This window comes from Armigeres subalbatus, chromosome 1 (assembly GCF_024139115.2).
Source record: "Armigeres subalbatus isolate Guangzhou_Male chromosome 1, GZ_Asu_2, whole genome shotgun sequence".
Taxonomy (NCBI): Eukaryota; Metazoa; Arthropoda; class Insecta; order Diptera; family Culicidae; genus Armigeres; species Armigeres subalbatus.
This window is the reverse complement of record NC_085139.1, coordinates 293773282-293796957: the sequence shown is the minus strand read 5'-3', so window position 1 is coordinate 293796957 and position 23676 is coordinate 293773282. Positions and strand designations below refer to the sequence as shown.

The following is a 23676-nucleotide window of genomic DNA, read 5'->3' as shown; positions in this document are numbered from 1 at the left end:
GGATTTGGAATAAATTTGGATTGGATATGGATTGTATTTGGATTGAAATGGATTTGTTTTGGATTGAATTTGAATTGGTTTTGGATTGGATTTGGTTTGGATTAAATTGGATTTGATTGGATTTAATTTGGATTGAAATTGAATTGGATTAAATTGGATTTTGATTAGATTTGGATTGGAATTGGAATGGATTTGGATTGGACTTGGATTGGATTTGGTTTGGATTTGGATTGAATTGGACTTGGGTTTGGATTGGATTTGGATTGGATCTGGTTTGGATCTGGATTGCATTTGGATTGGATTTGGATGAATTGGATTTGTTTTGGATTGAATTTGAATTGCATTTGAATTAGTTTAGGATTGCATTTGGATTTGATTTGGATTGGATTTGGATTGGATTGGATTCGGATTGGATTTGGATTGAATTTAGATTCGGATTGGATTAGGATTGAATTTAAATTTGAATTTGATTTAGAATTTAGATTTGGATTTGGGATGGATTTGAATTGTATTTTGAATGGATTTTAATTGGAATTGGATTGGATTTTGATTGTATTTGAATTGAATTTGTAGTGAGTGAGTGAGTGAGTGAGTGAGTGAGAGCGAATAGTAAAGGGTAAAGATTAAGGAGTATAGAGGAAAGGGTAAAGAGTAAAGAGTAAAGAGTAAAGAGTAAAGAGTAGAAGAGTTGAAGAGTCGAAGAGTAAAAGATTAAAAGAGTAAAAGAATAAAAAAAGTAATAGAGTAAAAGAGTAAAAGAATAAAAGAGTAAAAGAGTAAAAGAGTTAAAGAGTTAAAGAGTAAAAGAGTAAAAAAGTAAAAGAGTAAAAAAGTAAAAGAGTAAAAGATTAAAAGAGTAAAAGAGTAAAAGAGTAAAAGTGTAAAAAAGTAAAAAAGCAAAAAAGTAAAAGAGTAAAAGAGTAAAATAGTAAAAGAGTAAAAGAGTTAAAGAGTTAAAGAGTTAAAGAGTTAAAGAGTTAAAGAGTTAAAGAGTTAAAGAGTTAAAGAGTTAAAGAGTTAAAGAGTTAAAGAGTTAAAGAGTCAAAGAGTTAAAGAGTTAAAGAGTTAAAGAGTTAAAGAGTTAAATAGTTAAAGAGTTAAAGAGTTAAAGAGTTAAAGAGTTAAAGAGCTAAAGAGTTAAAGAGTTAAAGAGTTAAAGAGTTAAAGAGTTAAAGAGTTAAAGAGTTAAAGAGTTAAAGAGTTAAAGAGTTAAAGAGTTAAAGAGTTAAAGAGTTAAAGAGTTAAAGAGTTAAAGAGTTAAAGAGTTAAAGAGTTAAAGAGTTAAAGAGTTGAAGAGTTAAAGAGTTAAAGAGTTAAAGAGTTAAAGAGTTAAAGAGTAGAAGAGTAGAAGAGTAGAAGAGTAAAAGAGTAAATGAGTAAAAGAGTGAATTAATAAAGGAGTAAAAGAGTGAAAGAGTAAAAGAATAAAAGAGTAAAAGAATAAAAAAAGTAATAGAGTAAAAGAGTAAAAGAATAAAAGAGTTAAGAATAAAGAGTAAAGAGTAAAAGAGTAGAAGAGTAGAAGAGTAGAAGAGTAAAAGAGTAAAAGAGTAAAAGAATATAAAAGTAATAGAGTAAAAGAGTAAAAGAATAAAAGAGTATAAGAGTAAAAGAGTCAAAGAGTCAAAGAGTCAAAGAGTAAAAGAGTAAAAGAGTAAAAGAGTAAAAGAGTGAAAGATTAAAAGAGTAAAAGAGTAAAAGAGTAAAAGAGTAAAAGATTAAAAGAGTAAAAGAGTAAAAGAATAATAGAGTAAAAGAGTAAAAGAGTAAAAGAATATAAAAGTAATAGAGTAAAAGAGTAAAAGAATAAAAGAGTATAAGAGTAAAAGAGTTAAAGAGTAAAAGAGTAAAAGAGTAAACAAGTAAAAGAGTAAAACGGTAAAAGAGTAAAAGAATAAAGGCGTAAAAGAGTAAAAGAGTAAAAGAGTAAAAGAGTGAATGAGTAATAGAGCTAAAGAGTACAAGATGAAAAGAGTAAAAGAGTAAAAGAGTAAAAAATATTAGAGTAAAAGAGTAGAAGAATTAAAGGGTTCAAGAGTAAAAGAGTAAAAAAGAAAAAGAGTAAAAGAGTAAAAGAGTAAAAGAGTAAAAGAGTAAAAGAGTAAAAGAGTAAAAGAGTAAAAGAGTAAAAGAGTAAAAGAGTAAAAAAGTAAAAGAGTAAAAGAGTAAAAGAGTAAAAGAGTAAAAAAGCAAAAGAGTAAAACAGTAAAAAAGTAAAAGAGTAAAAGAGTAAAAGATTAAAAGAGTAAGAGTAAAAGAGTAAAAGTGTAAAAGAGTCAAAGAGTAAAAGAGTAAAAGAGTGAAAGAGTGAAAGAGTAAAAAATAAAAGAATAAAGAATAAAGAATAAAGAGTAAAGAGTAAAAGAGTAGAAGAGTAGAAGAGAAGAGTAAAAGAGTAAAAGAATATAAAAGTAATAGAGTAAAAGAGTAAAAGAGTATAAGAGTAAAAGAGTAAAAGAGTAAAAGAGTAATAGAGTAAAAGAGTGAAAGAGTAAAAGAGTAAAAGAGTTAAAGGGGTAAAAGGGTAAAAGAGTAAAAGAGTAAAAGAGTAAAAGAGTAAAAGAGTAAAAGAGTAAAAGAGTAAAAGAGTAAAAGAGTAAAAGAGTAAAAGAGTAAAAGAGTAAAAGAGTAAAAGAGTAAAAGAGTAAAAGAGTAAAAGAGTAAAAGAGTAAAAGAGTAAAAGAGCAAAAGAGTTAAAGAGTTAAATAGTAAAATAGTGAAGAGTAAAGAGTAAAAGAGTAAAAGAGTAAAAGAGTAAAAGAGTAAAAGAGTAAAAGAGTAAAAGAGTAAAAGAGTAAAAGAGTAAAAGAGTAAAAGAGTAAAAGAGTAAAAGAGTAAAAGAGTAAAAGAGTAAAAGAGTAAAAGAGTAAAAGAGTAAACGAGTAAACGAGTGAAGGGTAAAAGAGTAAAAGAGTGAAAGAGTTAAAGAGTTAAAGAGTAAAAGAGTAAAAGTGTAAAAGAGTAAAAGAATGAAAGAGTAAAAAAGAAAAAGAGTAAAAGAGTAAAAGAATAAAAGCGTAAAATATTAAAAGAGAAAAAGAATAAAAGAGTTAAAGAGCAAAAGAGTAAAAGTGTAACGAGTATGTATAGAGTAAAGAATAAAGGATAAAGTGTAGTGAAATTAAGAAGAAAAAAACATTATTCATAGAGAAGAAGAAAGAAGCCAAGAAGGAAGGGGCGAAAAAGAACAGAAGCAGGAAGGAGAGATATGAAGAAATGAAGAATCAAGTAAGAAGAAGGAACAAAAATGAAGGAAAAATAAAAGGCAGAAGGTAGAAGGAAGAACAAAAAAAGATGAATGAAAAAGGAAAAGAAAGAAGTAGAACGTAGGAATGAGAAGGAAAAAGAAAAAAAGACGAAAGAAGACGGAAGAAAAATGTAGCATGAAGGAACAAGAAAGGAGAAAAAAGAGAGGTGGAAGAAGAAAGGAAGAAATAAAGAAGGAAGAAGTATCTAAGAAGAAGAAGGAAGAAGTACGTATGAATAAAGAAGAAGGAATAATGGAAAAGGAGGAACGAATAAGGTAGAAGGAAGAAGTCTTCAAGGATAAAGGTAGGAAGCAGAAAGAAGAAAGAAAAAGGAAAAATTAAAAAAACAAGGAAAAGGAAGATGGAAGAATCAAGGAAGCAAAAAGAAAAAGGAAGAATTAAGAAGGCAAAAGGAAGAATGAAGAAAGTAGAGGAAATTCGAAGAAAAGTTAAGGTAGAGAAAACAAAAACAAAAGAAGGAAGAAAGTAAAAGGAATCAGAAGCACGGAAGGGTTGAAGAAGTGATAGATCATGGGTTGGCGTGAGCATATTTTATGAATTAGAATTTTGCTAAAACTCTTCTACAAATTTCTCCGTAAACTCCACCAGGAAGTGCTCTTAAAGCTGCTTCAGGAATTGCTTCGAAATTTTCTTCAAGAAATCCTCCGGAAATTCCTCCAGGAATTCCTCCGGACATTCCTCCAGGAATTCCTCCGGACGTTCCTCCAGGAACTCCTCCGGACGTTCCTTCAGGAACTCCTCTGGACGTTCCTCCAGGAACTCCTCTGGACGTTCCTCCAGGAACTCCTCCGAAGTTCCTCCAGGAATTCCTCCGAAGTTCCTCCAGGAATTCCTCCGAAGTTCCTCCAGGAATTCCTCCGGAAGTTCCTCCAGGAATTCCTCCGGAAGTTCCTCCAGGAATTCCTCCGAAGTTCCTCCGAGAATTCCTCCGAAGTTCCTCCAGGAATTCCTCCGAAGTTCCTCCGAAGTTCCTCCAGGAATTCCTCCGAAATTCCTCCGGGAATTCCTTCGAAAGTTCCTTCAGGAATTCCTTCGCAAGTTCCTCCAGAAATTTCTCCTCAAGTTCCTCCAGGAATTCCTCCGGACTTCCTCCAGGAATGCCTCCGGAAATTCCTCCAGGAATTCCTCCGGGAGTTCCTTCGGAAGTTTCTCCAGGAGTTCCTCCTGAAGTTCCTCCAGGAATTCCTCTGGAAGTTTCTTCAGGAATTCCTCCAGAAGTTTCTCCAGGAATTCCTCTGGAAGTTTCTCCAAGAATTCCTCCGGAAGTGACTCCAGGAGTTCATCCAGGAGTTTCTCCAGGAATTCCTCCAGAAGTTTCTCCAGAAATTTCTCTGGAAGTGCTTTCAGAAATTCTTCCGACAAGGAGTCATAAGAGGGTTTTATTTGGATTTTGGTAAATGCATTAGAACTGGATTTGGATTGAATTTATTTAAATATGAATCGTGTTCCGATCGGGGTGGAGTTTGTGAAGGCTTCAGACTGGATTGGATTGGATTTGAATTGAATTTGGGTTAGTTTTTGATTGGAATTAGATTTGGTTTGGATTAGGATTGGATTGGGTTAAGATTGAATTTGAGTTAGATTAGGATATGATTGGACCTGGGTTTGAAATTATTTATTTTTATTTCTTCTGGATTTTGGTTATACATATTTGACGTAGGTTGTATTTGGGTTTCGATTGAATTTGAATTACATTTGGATTAGATGTGGTTCCAATTGAGATTTTTTTTGTCGGATGTGCATTCGAATTTGTTTCGATTTTATTCGGATTGTATTTGGATTAGATTTAGATCGAATTTTTATTTTATTTAAGTTGGATTTGAATTCCAATTGAGATTTTCGCCTAAATTTTGATTCGATTAACACAGATTGGGTGTGAATTTGATTGACGTTTAGGGTTTAATTTGATTTGGATTTGAGTTATTTAAAATTTGGATTGCATTTAGAGACTTGGCATTTAGATAGGATTTTTTCGGATTCCGTTTGGATTGTATTCAGATTTGGTTTTTTCATTGACTTTGTATTGGATTTCGATCGATTTTAGATTCAATTAGATTTGGATTTGGTTTAAGTTGGATTGTGATTCGATTCGTATTTGAGTCGGGATGTGAATAGGATTTTGTTTGGATTGGATTGGATTTAGATTTTATTTGGATTGTTCCCAGATTTGATTTGAATTAGATTTCGGTTTGATTTGTATTGGACTTGAAATGGATTTAGATTTGATATCCACTGGATTTGGATTAGATTGTACTGGATTTTAATTGTAATGGATTTGAATTGAATTTTGAATTCATTTAAATAATCATTATATTTAGGTTTGAATTGAATTTGATTCGGATTGGATTTGGATTGAATTTCAATTAGATCTTGATTACACGTAAATTGGATTTCATTTGATATTGATTTGAATTGGAATATAATTGAATTTAAATTAGATTTAAAATGGAATTTATATCTAATTGGGATTAGGATTTGATTTGACTCGGATTAGGTGTGAACTTTTTTGGTTTTAGATTGGATTCGGGTTGAATTTTAAATAGATTTGAATTGGATTTGCACGTGGATGGAATTGGACTTAGATTAAATTTGTGTTCGATTTGGATTGGATTGCACTTGGATTGAATTGAATTTGTTTTGAATTATATTTGATTTCGATTCGATTATTTTAAATGGTCTGGGATTGGATTCGTACTGAATTTTGGATTTTATTTTCATTGAACGAGCATTGGATTTTCGTTGGATTCGGTTTGGATTTGGATTTACCTTCATCTAGATTCAAATTTGATTTGTAATTGATTTCTTATGATTTGGTTTAAATTATTTATAAGTGTTTCCATTTAATTTTAGATTAATCTGCTTTTGATTCCGATTAGACTTGATGTGGTTTTTTATCCGTTTTACATCTGACATTTGATAATTTCTCTGATCTTTTTCAAAGCTGTAATCTCCTTAAGCCTGTTATTCATGCTTTCTTGCGTCATGGGCAATATTTGTTTACGTAGTAGCTGCTTGAATAATGGCAATTATTCTCAAATAAGTTATGATTAAATGCGTTCCACAAGTCACCTGCCACAATAGCTTCTAAGTATATCCACTTTGGTCTTTTATTCTCATTCAAATTACCATTCCCAGGCCAGACTTCCTGCCTAGATTCCGTTCGTCCTTCGATCGTTCTATAAGTCCAAAACAATTTATGAAGCCATCATTAACTATCGGAAGATTCCATCCGAATCAGTTGCCTCACTCAAATACGCACCGCCGCCGCCGCCGCCAGATCCTTGGTCCGTTTTGCCGCAACACACTCTCCCCGGGATTCAGCGAATTGAAATATCATTCCAATATTCCGAGAAGGAGCAACACCCAATTAAAATCGTTCCAATGGTCTAAATGTCTAATAGCGGTGGCGGCCGGCGGCACCTATCATCGATTTCGCAAGTCACCTATCGACAGTCGAGGGATCTCCGACGAATTCCGGACCCAGTGTTTGTATTTATGGTTCGCCATTTATCGGAGAACTCGGTGGAGCCATCATAAAAACATAACAATTTTCATATTTGGTAAAAGCAAATTAAAAGTCTTGTTACGCATAAATGAGACGCAGACCATCATCGCATCGGGTGAACTGCTGCTGCCGTTCCACTTTCCAAATCCAGCTTGGTTTTTTTTTCTGTTTGACTATCGATGCGTATGATCGTCGTCATATTTGTCAAAGGGCAAGCGAGGTAGTGACGGCGCGCGGCAGCGGCCCTTCTGCACCGCGGGGTCGCCACCGTCGCATCGCATTGTGGAACTTCGAACGATAATGAATGGTTTGCGATTAATAACACCTCGTTTAATGGTTTGAACGCACGCACGTTGGTTCGTTCGGTCACACGAACTCAAACGCGCCGTGAACACAATCGCAATGCCGGCCGCAGTTATGACAGATGCATTGTTCAGTTCCGTAATATGTCAAAAGTGTACTGTCGTGCGCGCCGCAGTCAAACAGAAGGGCTGAACTAGTTTTTTGAATGTTAAACAATGCGAACTGATCGGAAATGTTGACGGCAGTGACAGAACAACGTGTTTTTTGATAAACAAAAATCACAATGTTTACTTTGATTCAGTATACTGGGCGGTCGCGTTTGATGGATGGATTGATTCGCGACTATACGAGGCCAATTTCTTCACGCACAATGAAGTTTGAATCTCGAAATTGTAATACATTTTCAGATTGTATTGCGAATCAAGGGGGTTGAAAGTCACGGTCGCAGTTTCAATCATGCGTGGTAGGTATCTACTATGCGAGAAATATTTTTGGCACAGCTTCAAGAGAACATGTTGATCTTGTGGTAAGCCGTTCGAAGCCGACCATTACCTGCTTCAGATAACAAAGAGAAGCCGCCTCATCAAACACATGGATTGGGTTCCAGATCCGTAGCCAATATCTAATAAACTTGTTCTCGTGTCGTTCGGAACATTTATTATATTCAAAAATCCCAGACAAAGGTGTGCCCGCACACGTTTTCGAATCAATTGCCAAATGTCAGTGCCGCGGCTGGCTGCCATGCTTTTTTATTGCTTTGACGTTAGATTTGACAGGAAATCGTTTTCCAAACAAAAATCAGCTGCTCTTTCAAACACCGAATGCGCTTGTACGGTTCCTGCGGCAAAACTTATCAGTGACCTCATTTTCGATCCACCGGAATCACATTAGATAGGGTTGTGCAAATTTGGCCACGTTGAAAACGTCATCCGCTGGGTTGCCACCAAACGTACGAAGCCAGGTTCGCACAACCCTATTCCATAAAAAATTAGAAAAAACTCCCGCTATCGCATTTGCAAGATTCTTCTTTCGCAAATATGTAGCATTTTTTCTTCCGATTATTGATTGCCGTTATCAGTTGGCAGCCGGCAACCGGAATTCATGCAGTTGCTTACATATTTAGATGTTCAAGACCGGCGCCTAGGTCCGCTTCCGCATCCAACAAAGTAGCCCTGTGTTATTGTTCGATGTTCCCTTGCTTACGTCAGTCAAGTCGCACACTTTGTCGTCGAAGGAGAATCAGTTTCACCTAAGCGCGAACCTAAACTGCCGCATCGCTGAGTGTAATCAGCTGTTTTACTCGTGGCGACGATGACTACGACGCGACGTTCCAAATTTAGGTTGTTTATCTTTCCGAGTTTTGAGAAAAGAGATCTCTTCACCAACGTGATTAGGGTAATTTGTCCTACAGTGCATCCCCCCATAATCACATTCTTTGCAAACTATTAATTAACAGAAGTTTGTTATTTCGCGTTTTATGTTCTTTATTTTGGATAATCCTCAAATGTTCACCATAAACATTTTATTACCAGATTTTTCTTTAATTTACCGATACCTAATATATAAAATATAAATGACCGAAACAATAAAAAATCCCTGTGTTCAAAAATAGCTGAATAATATAAGAAATAAAGAAAATTATTCAGCAATTGGTAAGCCCACTGTAGGGGAGGTCACCCTATTTACTTTTCGCTGGCCCATTCTTTCGCACTTTGTTGGGTGCTATTTACCCTTTTACGCACCAACACATCTCCGTTTCAGTGCAATTTTGACAGCAACTGCTATCTACGCGAAAAATATCATTTTTATGCACATACCACGTTGCTCGTACCGCAGTTGGCTCCGAAAAAAGGTTCGATAACGATAAAAAAAGCAAACCAAGTTGGGAATAGTTTCGGTAGGTTTCGGTGGTGATAAGCGCACGATCCTACGCCTACTGTTGCGCGAGTGACAGCCAGATCGAACGTATACAAGTAAAGAAAAGTAATAATTTTTTTCTCCTGCTTAGAGATAAGCAGGTGGAGTGAGTTGAGGAAGGAAGATGCGAAACGTACCAAAAGGCGTGAAAATTGGGTCAATTTTTTAAAGATCCCACGTCTTCTGTGAGAGGAGGAAATTATATTGAACGTATGTTGGTGCTCCTAATTAATTTATTTTACGAGACATTATGATATGAGTTTTTGCATTCATCATTTGAATGTATTTAGAAAGATTGTTCGAATCAAAATAAAATTGTATTAATATCGAATTCAATCGAAATAAATTCCTTTTTAAATCAAAACTTAATCATTTCTAAATCAAATTGAAATCCACCAAAATTTATTCAAATTAAAATCTATATAGATCCAATGCAAATCTATCCAAGAAAAATCAATCCAAATCGAAATGCAAACTTATCAAAATCCAATTCAAATCCCTTCCACATCCAATCCAATTCAAATTCCAACTCTTAATTCAATCAAATTCATTCCAAATCGATATCTAATCAAATCTAAATCCAATCCAAATCAAACTCAAATCCAATCCTAATTCAAATCCAACAGAAATCCCAATCCAGTTAAATTCTAATCAATTAAAATTCCAATCATTAAAATTCTAATGTAATCAATTCAAATCCATTCCGAATCCAAATCCCATCCGTATCAAATCAAATCCAATCCAATCCAAATTCAATTTGATTCCAACTCTAATTCAATCCAAGTCCAATCCAAATCTCAATCCAGTTCAAATCCATTCCGAATCCAATCCAAATCCAGTCCCAAACCTAATGTAATTCAAATCCAATCCAAATCCAAATCCATTCCAATTCCAATCCAAATCCAATCGAAATTCAATCCAAATCAAAACGAAATCCAATCCAAATCCAATCCAAATCCAATCCAAATCCAATCCAAATCCAATCCAAATCCAATCCAAATCCAATCCAAACCAATTCACATCCAATCCAAACCAATCCAAACCAATCCAAACCAATCCAAACCAATCCAAACCAATCCAAACCAATCCAAACCAACCAAACCAATCCAAACCAATCCAAACCAACCAAACCAATCCAAACCAATCCAAACCAATCCAAACCAATCCAAACCAACCAAACCAATCCAAACCAATCCAAACCAATCCAAACCAATCCAAACCAATCCAAACCAATCCAAACCAATCCAAACCAACCAAACCAATCCAAACCAATCCAAACCAATCCAAACCAATCCATATCCAATCCACATCCAATCCAAACCAAACCAAACCAAACCAATCCAAACCAATCCCAACCAATCCAAACCAATCCAAACCAATCCAAACCAATCCAAACCAATCCAAACCAACCAAACCAATCCAAACCAATCCAAACCAATCCAAACCAATCCAAACCAATCCAAACCAATCCAAACCAATCCAAACCAATCCAAACCAATCCAAACCAACCAAACCCATCCAAACCCATCAAACCAATCCAAACCAATCCAATCCAAACCAATCAAAACCAACCAAACCAATCCAAACCAATCTAAACCAATCCAAACCAATCCAACTCAACCAAATCGAACCAAACCAATCCAAACCAATCCAAACCAATACAAACCAATCCAAACCAATCCAAACCAACTCCAATCCAAACCAAACCAATCCAATCCAAACCAATCCCAATCCAACCAAACCAATCCAAACCAATCCAAACCAATCCAAACCAATCCAAACCAAATTTAATCCAAACCAATCCCAATCCGATCCAAACCAATCCAAACCAATCCAAACCAATCCCAATCCAATCCAAACCAATCAAACCAATCCAAACCAACCAAACCAATCCAAACCAATCCAAACCAATCCAAACCAATCCAAACCAATCCAAACCAATCCAAACCAATCCAAACCAATCCAAACCAATCCAAACCAATCCAAACCAAACCAACCAAACCAAACCAATCCAAACCAATCCAATCCAAACCAATCCCAATCTAATCCAAACCAATCCCAACTAATCCAAACCAACCAAACCAATCCAAACCAATCCAAACCAATCCAAACCAATCCAAACCAATCCAAACCAATCCAAACCAATCCAAACCAAATTTAATCCAAACCAATCCCAATCCGATCCAAACCGATCCAAACCAATCCAAACCAATCCAAACCAATCCAAACCAATCCAGTCCAATCCAATCCAAACCAATCCAATCCAATCCAAACCAACCCAATCCGATCCAAACCAATCCAAACCGATCCACATCCGACCAAATTTAATCCAAACCCATCCAAACCAATCCAAACCAATCCAATCCAAACCAATCAAACCAATCCAAACCAATCCAAACCAATCCAAACCAATCTAAACCACATCCAATCCAAACCAATCCAAACCAAGTCCAATCCAAACCAATCCCAATCCAATCCAAACCAATCCAAACCAATCCAAACCAATCCAAACCAATCCAAACCAATCCAAACCAACCAAACCAATCCAAACCAATCCAAACCAATCCAAACCCATCCAAACCAATCAAACCAATCCAAACCAAACCAATCCAAACCAATCCAAATCCAACCCAAACCAATCTAAACCAATCCAAACCAATCCAAACCAACCAAACCAACCAACCAATCCAAACCAACACAAACCAATCCAAACCAATCAAAACCAAACCAATCCAAACACAAACCAATCCAAACCAATCCCATCCAAACCAATCCCAACTAATCCAAACCAATCCAAACCAACCAAACCAATCCAAACCAATCCAAACCAATCCAAACCAAATTTAATCCAAACCAATCCCAATCCGATCCAAACCAATCCAACCAATCCAAATCGAATCCCAACCAATCCAAACCAATCAAAACCAATCCAAACCAACCAAACCAATCCAAACCAATCCAAACCAAACCAATCCAAACCAATCCAAACCAATCCAAACCAATCCAAACCAATCCAAACCAATCCAAACCAATCCAAACCAATCCAAACCAAACCAATCCAAACCAAACCAACCAAACCAATCCAAACCAATCCCAACTAATCCAAACCAATCCAAACCAATCCAAACCAACCAAACCAATCCAAACCAACCAAACCAACCAAACCAATCCAAATCCAATCCAAATCCAATCCAAACCAAATTTAATCCAAATCCAATCCCAATCCGATCCAAATCCAATCCAAATCCAATCCAAATCCAATCCAATCCAATTCCAATCCAATCCAAATCCAATCCAATCCAATCCAAATCCAATCCCAATCCGATCCAAATCCAATCCAAATCCGATCCACATCCGATCCAAATCCAATCCAAATCCTAATCCAAATACAAAATCAATCCAAATCCAATACAATCCAAATCCAATCCCAATCTAATCCACATCCAATCCAAACCAACCAAACCAATCCAAACCAATCCAAACCAATCCAAACCAATCCAAACCAATCCAAACCAATCCAAACCAAACCAATCCAACCATCCCAATCCGATCCAAACCGATCCAAACCAATCCAAACCAACCAATCCAAACCAATCCCAATCCGATCCAAACCAATCCAAACCAATCCAACCAATCCACATCCAATCCAAACCAATCCAAACCCAACCAATCCAAACCAATCCCAATCCGATCCAAACCGATCCAAATCAAATCCAAACCAATCCAAACCAATCCAAACCAACCAAACCAATCCAAACCAATCCAACCAATCCAAACCAATCCAAACCAATCCAAACCAATCCAAACCAATCCAAACCAACCAAACCAATCCAAACCAACCAAACCAATCCAAACCAACCAAACCAACCAAACCAATCCAAACCAACCAATCCAAACCAACCAAACCAATCCAAACCAATCCAAACCAATCCAAACCAACCAAACCAATCCAAACCAATCCAAACCAATCCAAACCAATCCAAACCAACCAAACCAATCCAAACCAATCCAAACCAATCCAAACCAATCCAAACCAATCCAAACCAACCAAACCAATCCAAACCAATCCAAACCAATCCAAACCAATCCAAACCAATCCAAACCAATCCAAACCAATCCAAACCAATACAACCCCAAACCAAACCCAATCCAAACCAATCCAAACCAATCCAATCAAAACCAATCCAAACCAATTTAAACCAATCCAAACCAATCCAAACCAATCCAAACCAAACCAAACCAAACCAATCCAAACCAATCCAAACCAAACCAACACAAACCTATTCAAACCCTTTCAAACCTATCCAAACCGAATCACATCCAAACCAATCCAAACCAATCCAAACCAATCCAAACCAATCCAAACCAATCCAAACCAATCCAAACCAATCCAAACCAATCCAAACCAATCCAAACCAATCCAAACCAAACCAAACCCAATCCAAACCAATCCAAACCAATCCAATCAAAACCAACCAAATCCAATTTAAACCAATCCAAACCAATCCAAACCAATCCAAACCAAACCAAACCAAACCAATCCAAACCAATCCAAACCAAACCAACACAAACCTATTCAAACCTTTCAAACCTATTCAAACCGAATCACATCCAAACCAATCCAAACCAATCCAAACCAATCCAAACCAATCTAAACCAATCCAAACCAATCCAAACCAATCCAAACCAATCCAAACCAATCCAAACCAATCCAAACCAATCAAATCCAATCCAAACCAAACCAAACCAACCAAACCAAACCAACACAAACCTATCCAAATCCTTTCAAATCCTATCCAAACCGAATCATATCCAAACCAATCCAAACCAATCCAAACCAATCCAAACCAATCCAAACCAATCCAAACCAACCAAACCAATCCAAACCAATCCAAACCAACCAAACCAATCAAACCAATCCAAACCAATCCAAACCAATCCAAACCAATCCAAACCAATCCAAACCAATCCAAACCAAATCAAATCCACTCCAAACCAATCCAAACCAACCAACCCAACCAAACCAATCCAAACCAATCAAACCAATCCAACCAATCCAAACCAATCCCAATCCGATCCAAACCAATCCAAACCGATCCAAACCACATCCAAACCAATCCAAACCAATCCAAACCAATCCAAACCAATCCAAACCAATCCAAACCAATCCAAACCAATCCAAATCCAATCCAAACCAATCCAAACCAATCCAAACCAACCAAACCAACCAAACCAATCCAAACCAACCAAACCAATCCAAACCAATCCAAACCAATCCAAACCAATCCAAACCAACCAAACCAACCAAACCAATCCAAACCAATCCAAACCAACCAAACCAATCCAAACCAATCCAAACCAATCCAAACCAATCCAAACCAATCCAAACCAATCCAAACCAATCCAAACTAATCCAAACCAATCCAAACCAATCCAAACCAATCCAAACCAATCCAAACCAATCCAAACCAACCAAACCAATCCAAACCAACCAAACCAACCAAACCAACCAAACCAATCCAAACCAATCCAAACCAATCCAATCCAAACCAATCCAAACCAATCCAAACCAACCAAACCAATCCAAACCAATCCAAACCAATCCAAACCAATCCAAACCAATCCAAACCAATCCAAATCCAACCAAACCAATCCAAACCAATCCAAACCAATCCAAACCAATCCAAACCAATCCAAACCAATCCAAACCAATCCAAACCAATCCAAACCAATTCAATCCAAACCAATCCAAACCATTCCAAACCAATCCAAATCTAATCCAAACCAAACCAATCCAAACCAATCCAAATTCATTCCAAACCAATCAAATCCAATCTAAACCAATCCAAACCAATCCAAATCTAATCCAAATCTTATCCAAACCAATCCAAACCAATCCAAACCAATCCAAACCAATCCAAACCAATCCAAATTCAATCCAATCCAATCCAAATAAAATCTAAGTCCAAACTAAATCCAACCCAGATCCAATCCAATCCAAATCCAATCCAAATCAATTCCAAATCAATTCCAAATCCAGTCCAAATCGGATCCACATCGAATGCAAATCCAATTCAAATCCAATCCAATCAAATCCAATCCATATCCAATCCAAATCCAATCCAAATTCAATCCAAATGCAATCCAAATCCAATCGAAATCCAATCCAAATCCAATCCAAATCCAACCCAAATCCAATCCAAATCCAAATCCAATCCAAATCCAATCCAAATCAATTCCAAATCCAAATGCAAATCCAATCCAAATCCAATCCAAATCCAATTCAAATCCTATTCAAATCCAATCCAAATCCGATCCAAATCCAATTAAAATCCATTCCAAATCCAATACAAATCCGATCCAAATCAAATGCAAACCAATTCAAACCAATCCAAACCAATCCAATTCAAACCAGTCCAAACCAATCCAAATCAATTCCAAACCAATCCAAACCAATCCAAACCAATCCAAACCAATCCAAATCAATTCCAAATCCAATCCAAATCCAATCCAAATCCAATTAAAATCCGTTCCAAATCCGATCCATATCCAATCCAAATCCAATCCAAATCCATTCCAAATCCAAACCAAATCGTATCAAAATCCAATTCAAATCCAATCCGATCCAAATCCAATTCAAATTAAATCCAAATCCAATTCAACCCAAATCCAGTCCAAATCCAATCCAAATTCAATACAAATCCAATCCAAATCCTAATCCGAATCCAAATCCAATCCAAATCCAATCCAAATCCAATCCAATCCAAATCCAATCCAATCCAAATTCAAATCCAAATCCAAATCCAATCCAAATCCAATCCAAATCCAATCCAAATCCAATCCAAATCCAATCCAAATCCAATCCAAATCCAATCCAAATCCAATCCAAATCCAATCCAACCAAATCCAACCAAATCCAATCCAAATCCAATCCAAATTCAATCCAACCAAATCCAATCCAAATCCAATCCAAATCCATTCCAAATCCAATCCAAATTCAATCCAAATTCAATTCAAATCCAATTCAACCCAAATCCAATTCAAATTAAATCCAAATCCAATCCAATTCAAATTAAATCCAAATCCAATTCAAATTTAATCCGACTCCTGTCCAAATTCAATCCAAATTCAATCCAAATTCAATCCAAATTCAATCCAAATTTAATTCAAATCCAAATCCAATCCTAATCCAATTCAAATCCAAATCGAATTTAAATGCAATTTCAATCCAAACCCAATTGGAGTCAAATCAAATCTAATTTCAATTCAAAACTTAATGCAAGTCGCCTTCTATTTCATGTTAAGCTTTAAGAAAATTATTTTTAATCGTTTAAAAATTATCTTGCTTGTTGATGTTTTTCAACAATTTCTATTTTTTTGGGTATCTTAAAATAGTTTTGCCAGTCAAATCGCGATGTATACCGATTCAAAGTAGTTAACCAGTGATCTTATTCTATGTCTTCATTTATTTATTTCTATTTTCTGTATTGTGATTTTTATAATTTTTCCCTATTTATTTTTCTATTCCACAGCGCTGGGAATTGCTGGTCCTGAGCCGGCTAAAGTGGGACGTCTCCACCGTGACGCCGCTGGACTTTCTGGAACTGCTGCTGTGTCGGCTACCGATCGAGAACCGAAAGTGTCACGACATTAGCATAGAGAAGGTGCGGAAGCACGCCCAGGCCTTCATCTCCCTAGCGGCGAGAGGTAAGTGTCACAAATGCAGACATTTTTGTTTGTTTGTTTGGGGATTATTACGCAATTGGACTTGAAGCGTTGTCGTCGCGACGGGCGATCAGTTCCAGTCGTTATATTGGCCGCCGATCAGTGTTTATGAGCATAAATATTTGAGCATTGGTCACGCGTTTCTAACGAACTTTCGGACTCATCGGAATTAAAGTGTTGGCTCAGGGGAGAGAAAAGTTGTTATGAATGAAACTTGTCAGCTGAAGGCGACGACGACGGGTGGTCGCATTCCACGAAGCGATTAACTTATGGTAATCGATGCACTGCGAACTGTTGTCCGAACAGCTTTCAGTCGGCCAGGACTTCGAAGAATTTGGCAACAACGTACCGATCCCTGCTCGCGCGGTCGTGATCTTTTCCCATATCTCATTAATGAATGCTATTCGCAGCGCCGTTTCCGTCAGAACCGGACCGACTAGTTGATCACTATTCGTGGAGCTATCCCATCTCATACGCACACACATACACAAATTGTTTCATTTCTTCCGAGTTAGAAGTTGTCAATGGGTTTGACTCTGACCTTGGCCGTCGACTCGATCGCGTCTAGAAGTTAGTATTCAAAGCTCGTCTCGGCACTGTGCGATGGATCTACTCGCGCGGTGGTTGTTTGCCACAGTCGCCGCTTCGATATTCAAGGTCACAATTGTCGTTCAGATTTTCTGTAGGGCATCGACCCAAATCTCGGAGCGAATCATCAATCTCGGGGTACGAAAAACTACATCGATCATCGATCCTTTCGGGAGCCTAATGACGTGGTGGGGCCACGATCGCTGCAACTTTCTTGCAAATAAATCGCCCAAACAAAAGGACCTGCAGTTCAAACTGTTTCCATCATTGTCCGAGCCTCGTCTTTCAAACGATCTCATTTGCGATTTTGTAAGGAGCCGAAAATTATGAATAAATAAATACGATTCGCTTTTGGAAGCGAAAATGAATGATTTGTTCGGGCTGCCTACCCTCTTTTATTATGCGCGCATTCTCGCGATCACTCGATCTGCCACCCCGATGATTTGTTTGGTTTTCATTCTCCGTATCCTGATGGCACAAAAGAAACCCATTGGTGAGTGCGGATGGTGTGGCAGTCGGGGTTGGGGTTGCAGCAACAAAAGGATCAAATTGCAACCGCTTGTTGCTTGATGCGCTTGCTGGAGTGGTAAAGTTCTGATGGGGTTGCTGGGGGTTTGTTCGAAGACGACGGTCGCACGGATCTGTTTGCTGGGGCGGATGACGAATGAAGCCGAAATTCCACTCCATCATCCGACCTTGATGGACGTATTTTGACGTATCAATTTGCGAAGCGGAGTTGGTAGGTTTGGGTTTTTGAGGTTGTGAGTTTTTTTCGAAGGAGAATTTTTGCTTAATGGGACACTTGAATGTGGACCAAATAGAATTTAGCTGAACGGATAAATTACATTCGAGAAGCTCGTTCAACGATAAGGCTGTCTGAGATCTTATTGATAGACATATTTATGTAAAATTGTACGATCTATCTGGTTAATTGCACTAGTGGATCATTTTCGTAAAGTGGGACACTTAAATGTGCTATTGGAAATCTTTCCCAAACAAACGAAACAAAAATACGGCTGGTTTCTTATTTTTGTTATCGCATTTAGGTTTCTTGTTTCGACTTAGATCGAGTAACTTCTAATTGGGACATTTAAATAACGCATTCGAATGACAGATAATCAACCGTATTGAAAATGTCGACCAAAGTGTAGTCTGCAGTGTTTATTCTTTGATAAATCACAATGAACTGAAACTCAAAACGCGATCGCGAAATCTCACGCCAAACAAAGCCAAACTTCAATGAATATCCGCAACCCTCAATCAAACAACCCGGATCAGCAGGACTCGTCCAACCATCGCAACACACTCAATGGAGTAGGACCTCACACAAGCCAGAATTATTACCTCAACTCAATTCGGTTGGTGAGCAGCGGGTAGGAGCACCGCTTCTTGGGTGATCACGACGTCGTCGTCCGCGATCGCAATCGTATCGCGGTGGTGGTGGTGGCAGATTCGATATGTTTTGCTGGAACGAGATGAGGTACGTCAGAAGATCGATCGACGATGATGACGACGATCCTCGATCGAATTACGAAACGTGCCCGATAAAAAAAGGAACCCGAAAAAATATGAGAATAATAAAACTATAGTGGGCACACCACCATCGAGTTGATCGATCCGGTAGTGCTTTCAAATGCCGGGACGACGGGAAATGTTGCTTTTAATTAGGCGCGCAGATCGACGAGATGGAATGGCGATGTGGATTTGGCGTTCGAGATTTTTTTTTCCTTTCTGGGGTTTCGGTTGTTGATCGGCCTTGATCGCTTCGCCGGTCGTCCTGCGAAATAAGGAGATCGGTGGGTGGTTGCAAGTTGATTGACTCGAAAAGTGGAATAATTCGAATAGATTTTAATTCTTCTATGGATATCTTAGACGTTTGTCGTTTTGTTTGTTTTTTAATGGGACACTTGAATAGAAAGAACGATTCAGTTAATTGTTATAATGTCTTCCTTCGACAATTGGTTTTCTGCCACGATATGGGACACTTTGTGATAAGAAGATTTGTTTAAATCCAAGAGTTGGACAAGTTTTTATCGCAAAAATGTTCAATAGAAGACTGCTTTAAGCACTTTCTTAAAATGTGTTGCAAAATGAGACACTCAATTTTGGTAAATTAATTCAACTGGTTTTGACATTTTTTACATTTTTGTTTTGTCGTCAAAACGTTGAGGCATGTTTGGCAGATCTGCTCTAAATGTTTTATGACATATAGAGGCTCTAACATACGATACTAAGAATTCAATACCAAATTTTCAAAACGACTTATCTGCTTTTGTAAACAAAGATTAAAACGTGGATTTACCGAATCTGTTTGGAAACGGCTTCTGCTATCGGTTGGTGGTGTTGGTTTGCGTTGGAGTGCTATAAGATTCGTCAAATAGACGTTTTAATCTTTGTTTAGAAAAGCAGATAAGTCGTTTTGAAAATTTGGTATTGAATTGATGTTTGAACTATTGTCGATGTAACCATCGTCCGTTCACTAGAGATGAAAAGAAATATTTGACTAATTTGTCAAACAAAAGATCGGTATTCCAACCATTTGTTTCTCAAGCACCTCAGTTGGGACCGCCGAGAAAGCTACCAGCAGTTCGCCAGCCTTGACTCTTACGAAGGTACCGCGTTAATCCTGACTAATAGCCACCCTGATGCGGCATTATGCAAATCATAATAAAACAGTCGTTTCCTGACCACAGACGAGCGACGAACGACCGGCTGAATGTCCCGAATCGTGCACGCACCGTTAGCCTTGCCTTGTGCTGCATTTCGGACCCCATCCCTTCCGTCGTCGTCATCCACTACGCAATGGCCGATCCTTGCTGTTCGCCGTTGATGTTGTTACTCGGATTTCAATTTTCCTTATCAGCTCCTCGGAATCAGATTGATATTCTCCGGTCGTGCGGCTCTTACTGGCGTTGTTGCAGTTTTGTCGATTCTTCGATTGGACTTCTTTTATAATTTATTGCAATTGCGCCCGAGCCCCCCTTCCATAACCTGGGCTTGCGTCGGTCGTCGTCGTCCTGACTTGTGGCACCAACGAGTGGCTAATTTATGATCCGGCTAATTTTCTGGTGCACAGCAGGCGCATACCAAAACGCCAAAAGCGGCCCTCGGTGCAGATCAATTTAAATATTGATGGTACATTGTCTCGGGTTTGGCGTTGCCAAGTGGCCTGACTTGGGGTAATCTGATGAGTCTGCCGTCGTCACCAGGAACCCGTCATATCGATGGGCAATTATGGAACTGTCAATCGGCACTTGCGCTGCGCTCTGCAACATTGTATTCGTCGGCGGCCCTGCCGCGATGGAGATTCGACGAAGTACCGTCGGACGCAGCAGCACCGGTTGTTGGTGAGGACATTAGAGTTCTCAAAAATTCTCCCCATCGAGAGGAAGAACAAGAACAACTCGGTAATTATGAACCAACACCGCTCCGACGAATGCCGATAAGATATGACCATCGCCTCGAGATGTCCGTCCGTAATGGACTCTCCTCGTCGTCTTGCTGTGGCCTCCGTCATACCTGGAGCCGGTCGTTTGTAATTGTTTTAAACATTTGCACACACTTTACTGCACCAGGAAGGGGAGCATGCTTCTTTTCATCCTTGGTATCGTCCATCAGTGGAACTGGTGGAAAAATCGAGATGCAATCTGATGGCCGCCCGCATTTTTTTTCGAGTACCGTTCGGAATCGATAGTGGGAAAACTTAAGGTCGAATATCAGACAACATATGACGCAATATGCTGAGAAAATTACAATTGTTGGCAAATTTTACTAGACAATACCGATTGATAGGCAACTTTTCTTATTCTAGAATGGTCGTAAGGTTTGGTTCGCGGCTTTATTTTACAAAATGGCGGAAAACGCTGATTATTATCTATCGAATTTTACTCATTAAACACCATCTTGGGTTTGAAAATAATGTTCGACATTGGTTTCTTTTGCTCACCAACAAACATTTTCGTCGCTTCCGTCGCTTATCAAAAAGTTTGTTCTTTTGGATACGGGAACTCTTTCGAGTTCTGCCATTCAATTTCGATTGTTAAGATTTACGTTGAATATTCCGTTGCTTCAATCTTCACTAAAATAAGTTTCCCAATTTTCTATTTTAATAAACTTTCATCTGATAGTTTTGTGGCAAGAATAGAGGTGAAACCACTGAGACTGGACGGGCACTGGTGCTGGATTAAGCTTGGGCTGGATTAGGACACCGGACAATGACTGGGATTTAACAAGGACTGAAGTGGGGCTAGAATTTGAGTCTGACGGGAAAGGGACTGGGTTGTGATAGGACTGGGTATGGACAGGAACTGAAGTGGGACTGGACTGGAATTAAACTGGGACTGGATTGGGACAAAACTGGAGTTGGTCTGAGACTGAAAGACATTGAAGTGGAGCTGGACTGGAATTAGACTCCGACTTGACTGGGACTGGTCTAAGACTGGACAGAGACTGAAATGGGACTTTATTGGGACAGGCTAAGACAATGACTAAATTGTGACTGTACTGTGACTGGAATGGAACTAAAGTAGCTGGGCTGGAACTAAACTGGAACTACCTTGGGACAAGACTGATACTAAACCGGGACTAAAACTGAACTGGGTCACGACTGGGACTGGACTAGGACTGGACTGGAATTAGACTCTGACTGGACTGGAACTGGAGAGGGACTGAAGGGACTAAACTAGGGCTAGACGGGGACTGTTACTGAACTGGCACAGGACTTTAACTGTCCTGTGTCTGACTAGGGAGTTTAGAATTAGGACTGGAAGGGTATTGGACAGGGTCTGAATGGGATGGAACTGAACTTGGATTGCACAGGTATTGAGGTGGGACTGGTTTGAAGTGGTATTGGAATTGGAACTGGAACTTGATTGTGGCTGGACTGGGCTTAAATTAGGACGGGGACTGGACTTGGACTGGACCTGGATTAGGACTGAACTATGACTGGGACTGAACAACTACTGAAGGTGGACTGGATTGGACTTGAATTAGAATCTGACGGAAATCGGACTGGGTTGTGACAAGACTGGGTATGGACAGGGACTGGACTAGGACTAGATTGTGACTGAACTGAAGCTGGTCTAGGACTGGAAGCGATTGAAGTGGGACTGGACTGGATTAGATTCCGTCTGGACTGGGACTGGTTTAAGATAGGATAAAGGGCTGGACTGGTACTAAAATGGGACTAAAGTGGGACTGTACTGTAGCTGGGCTGGGACTAAACACAAACTACCTTGGGACAACTAGTCGTTTATTTGGTAGGCTCAGGCGTATATATCACTTTATGGAGCCATGGTTCTTTGTGATATGCACTAAGACTTAACCGGGACTTGACTGGAACTGGAGTGGGACTGGACTGAGACTGGACTGGAACTGGATCGAGCTTGAATTGGAATCTGGTGGGACTGGAACTGGATTGTGACTGGATAAGGATTGAACGGGACTGAAGTGGGACTGCATTGGCCTGGAATTAGACTCTGACTAGATTGCAGCTGGACAGAGACTGAAGGGACTAAGCTGCATTGGGACTGGAGGGGTATTAGATAGGGTCTGAATGGGATGGACTGGATTTGGATTGCACAGGAACTGAAGTATGACTGTATTGAACTGGTATTGGAATTGGTACTGGACGGATATTGGACAGGGGCTGAAGCAGAACTGGACGGGGAGAGGACTGCGACTGTACTGGGGCTGGACTGAAACTGAGACTGGACTGGGATTTGACTGGATTGAGACTGAACTGAAACTGGATTGAGACCGAAGTGGGGCTGGGACTGGGCTGAGATTGAATGGTTTGGGACTGAATTGAGACGGGACAGGGACTGAGACAAGGACTGGATTGGGATTGCACAAGGGCTGGACTAGGACTGGAACTGGACTGATGGTGAACAGAAACAGAAGTCGGATAAACTGGGTCTAGATTAGGACTGGATTGGGACTAAACTAGGATTAGACTAGGAACTGAACTGGGAGTGGACTGGACTTGGATTTAGATTGAACTGGGACTGAACAGGGACTGAAGTGGGATTGAACTTCTACAAATCTGGGACTGGGTTGGGACAAGACTACTGGGACTGGGACTACTAGAACTGGGACTCGACTTGGACAGAACGGGTTCAAAACAAGTTCCTGTTGATGATCCTCAATATCACTCCCAGGACAAGCACATTCGAGGTCCTCCGTCTGGCCGAGATAAAAGCACTGCACAAACGTATTGGTAAGTGTAAAGATGCGTTGCTCGAAAGATTCAACATCTTCAAACATTTTTGTTGATGAAAAATTATTAAATAAAATTTGTCGACGAAGTTGTTGATATTTTGACTGTTTCAAAACCTTTCATTTTTAAAATTCAAAAATATTCATCAAAAT

The 23676-nt window shown here is 38.7% G+C and overlaps 1 protein-coding gene across 2 annotated transcripts in view; it reads left to right on the top strand.

Moving 5' to 3' along the window:
- Positions 1-23676, top strand: part of LOC134207733 (G1/S-specific cyclin-D2) — a 298976-nt gene that overhangs the window by 192746 nt on the left and 82554 nt on the right. For both annotated transcript variants that reach the window (XM_062683587.1, XM_062683588.1), the window contains exon 4: positions 16527-16701. In XM_062683587.1, the coding sequence (XP_062539571.1) occupies positions 16527-16701 (175 nt within the window). The remainder of the gene's footprint in view (positions 1-16526; positions 16702-23676) is intronic.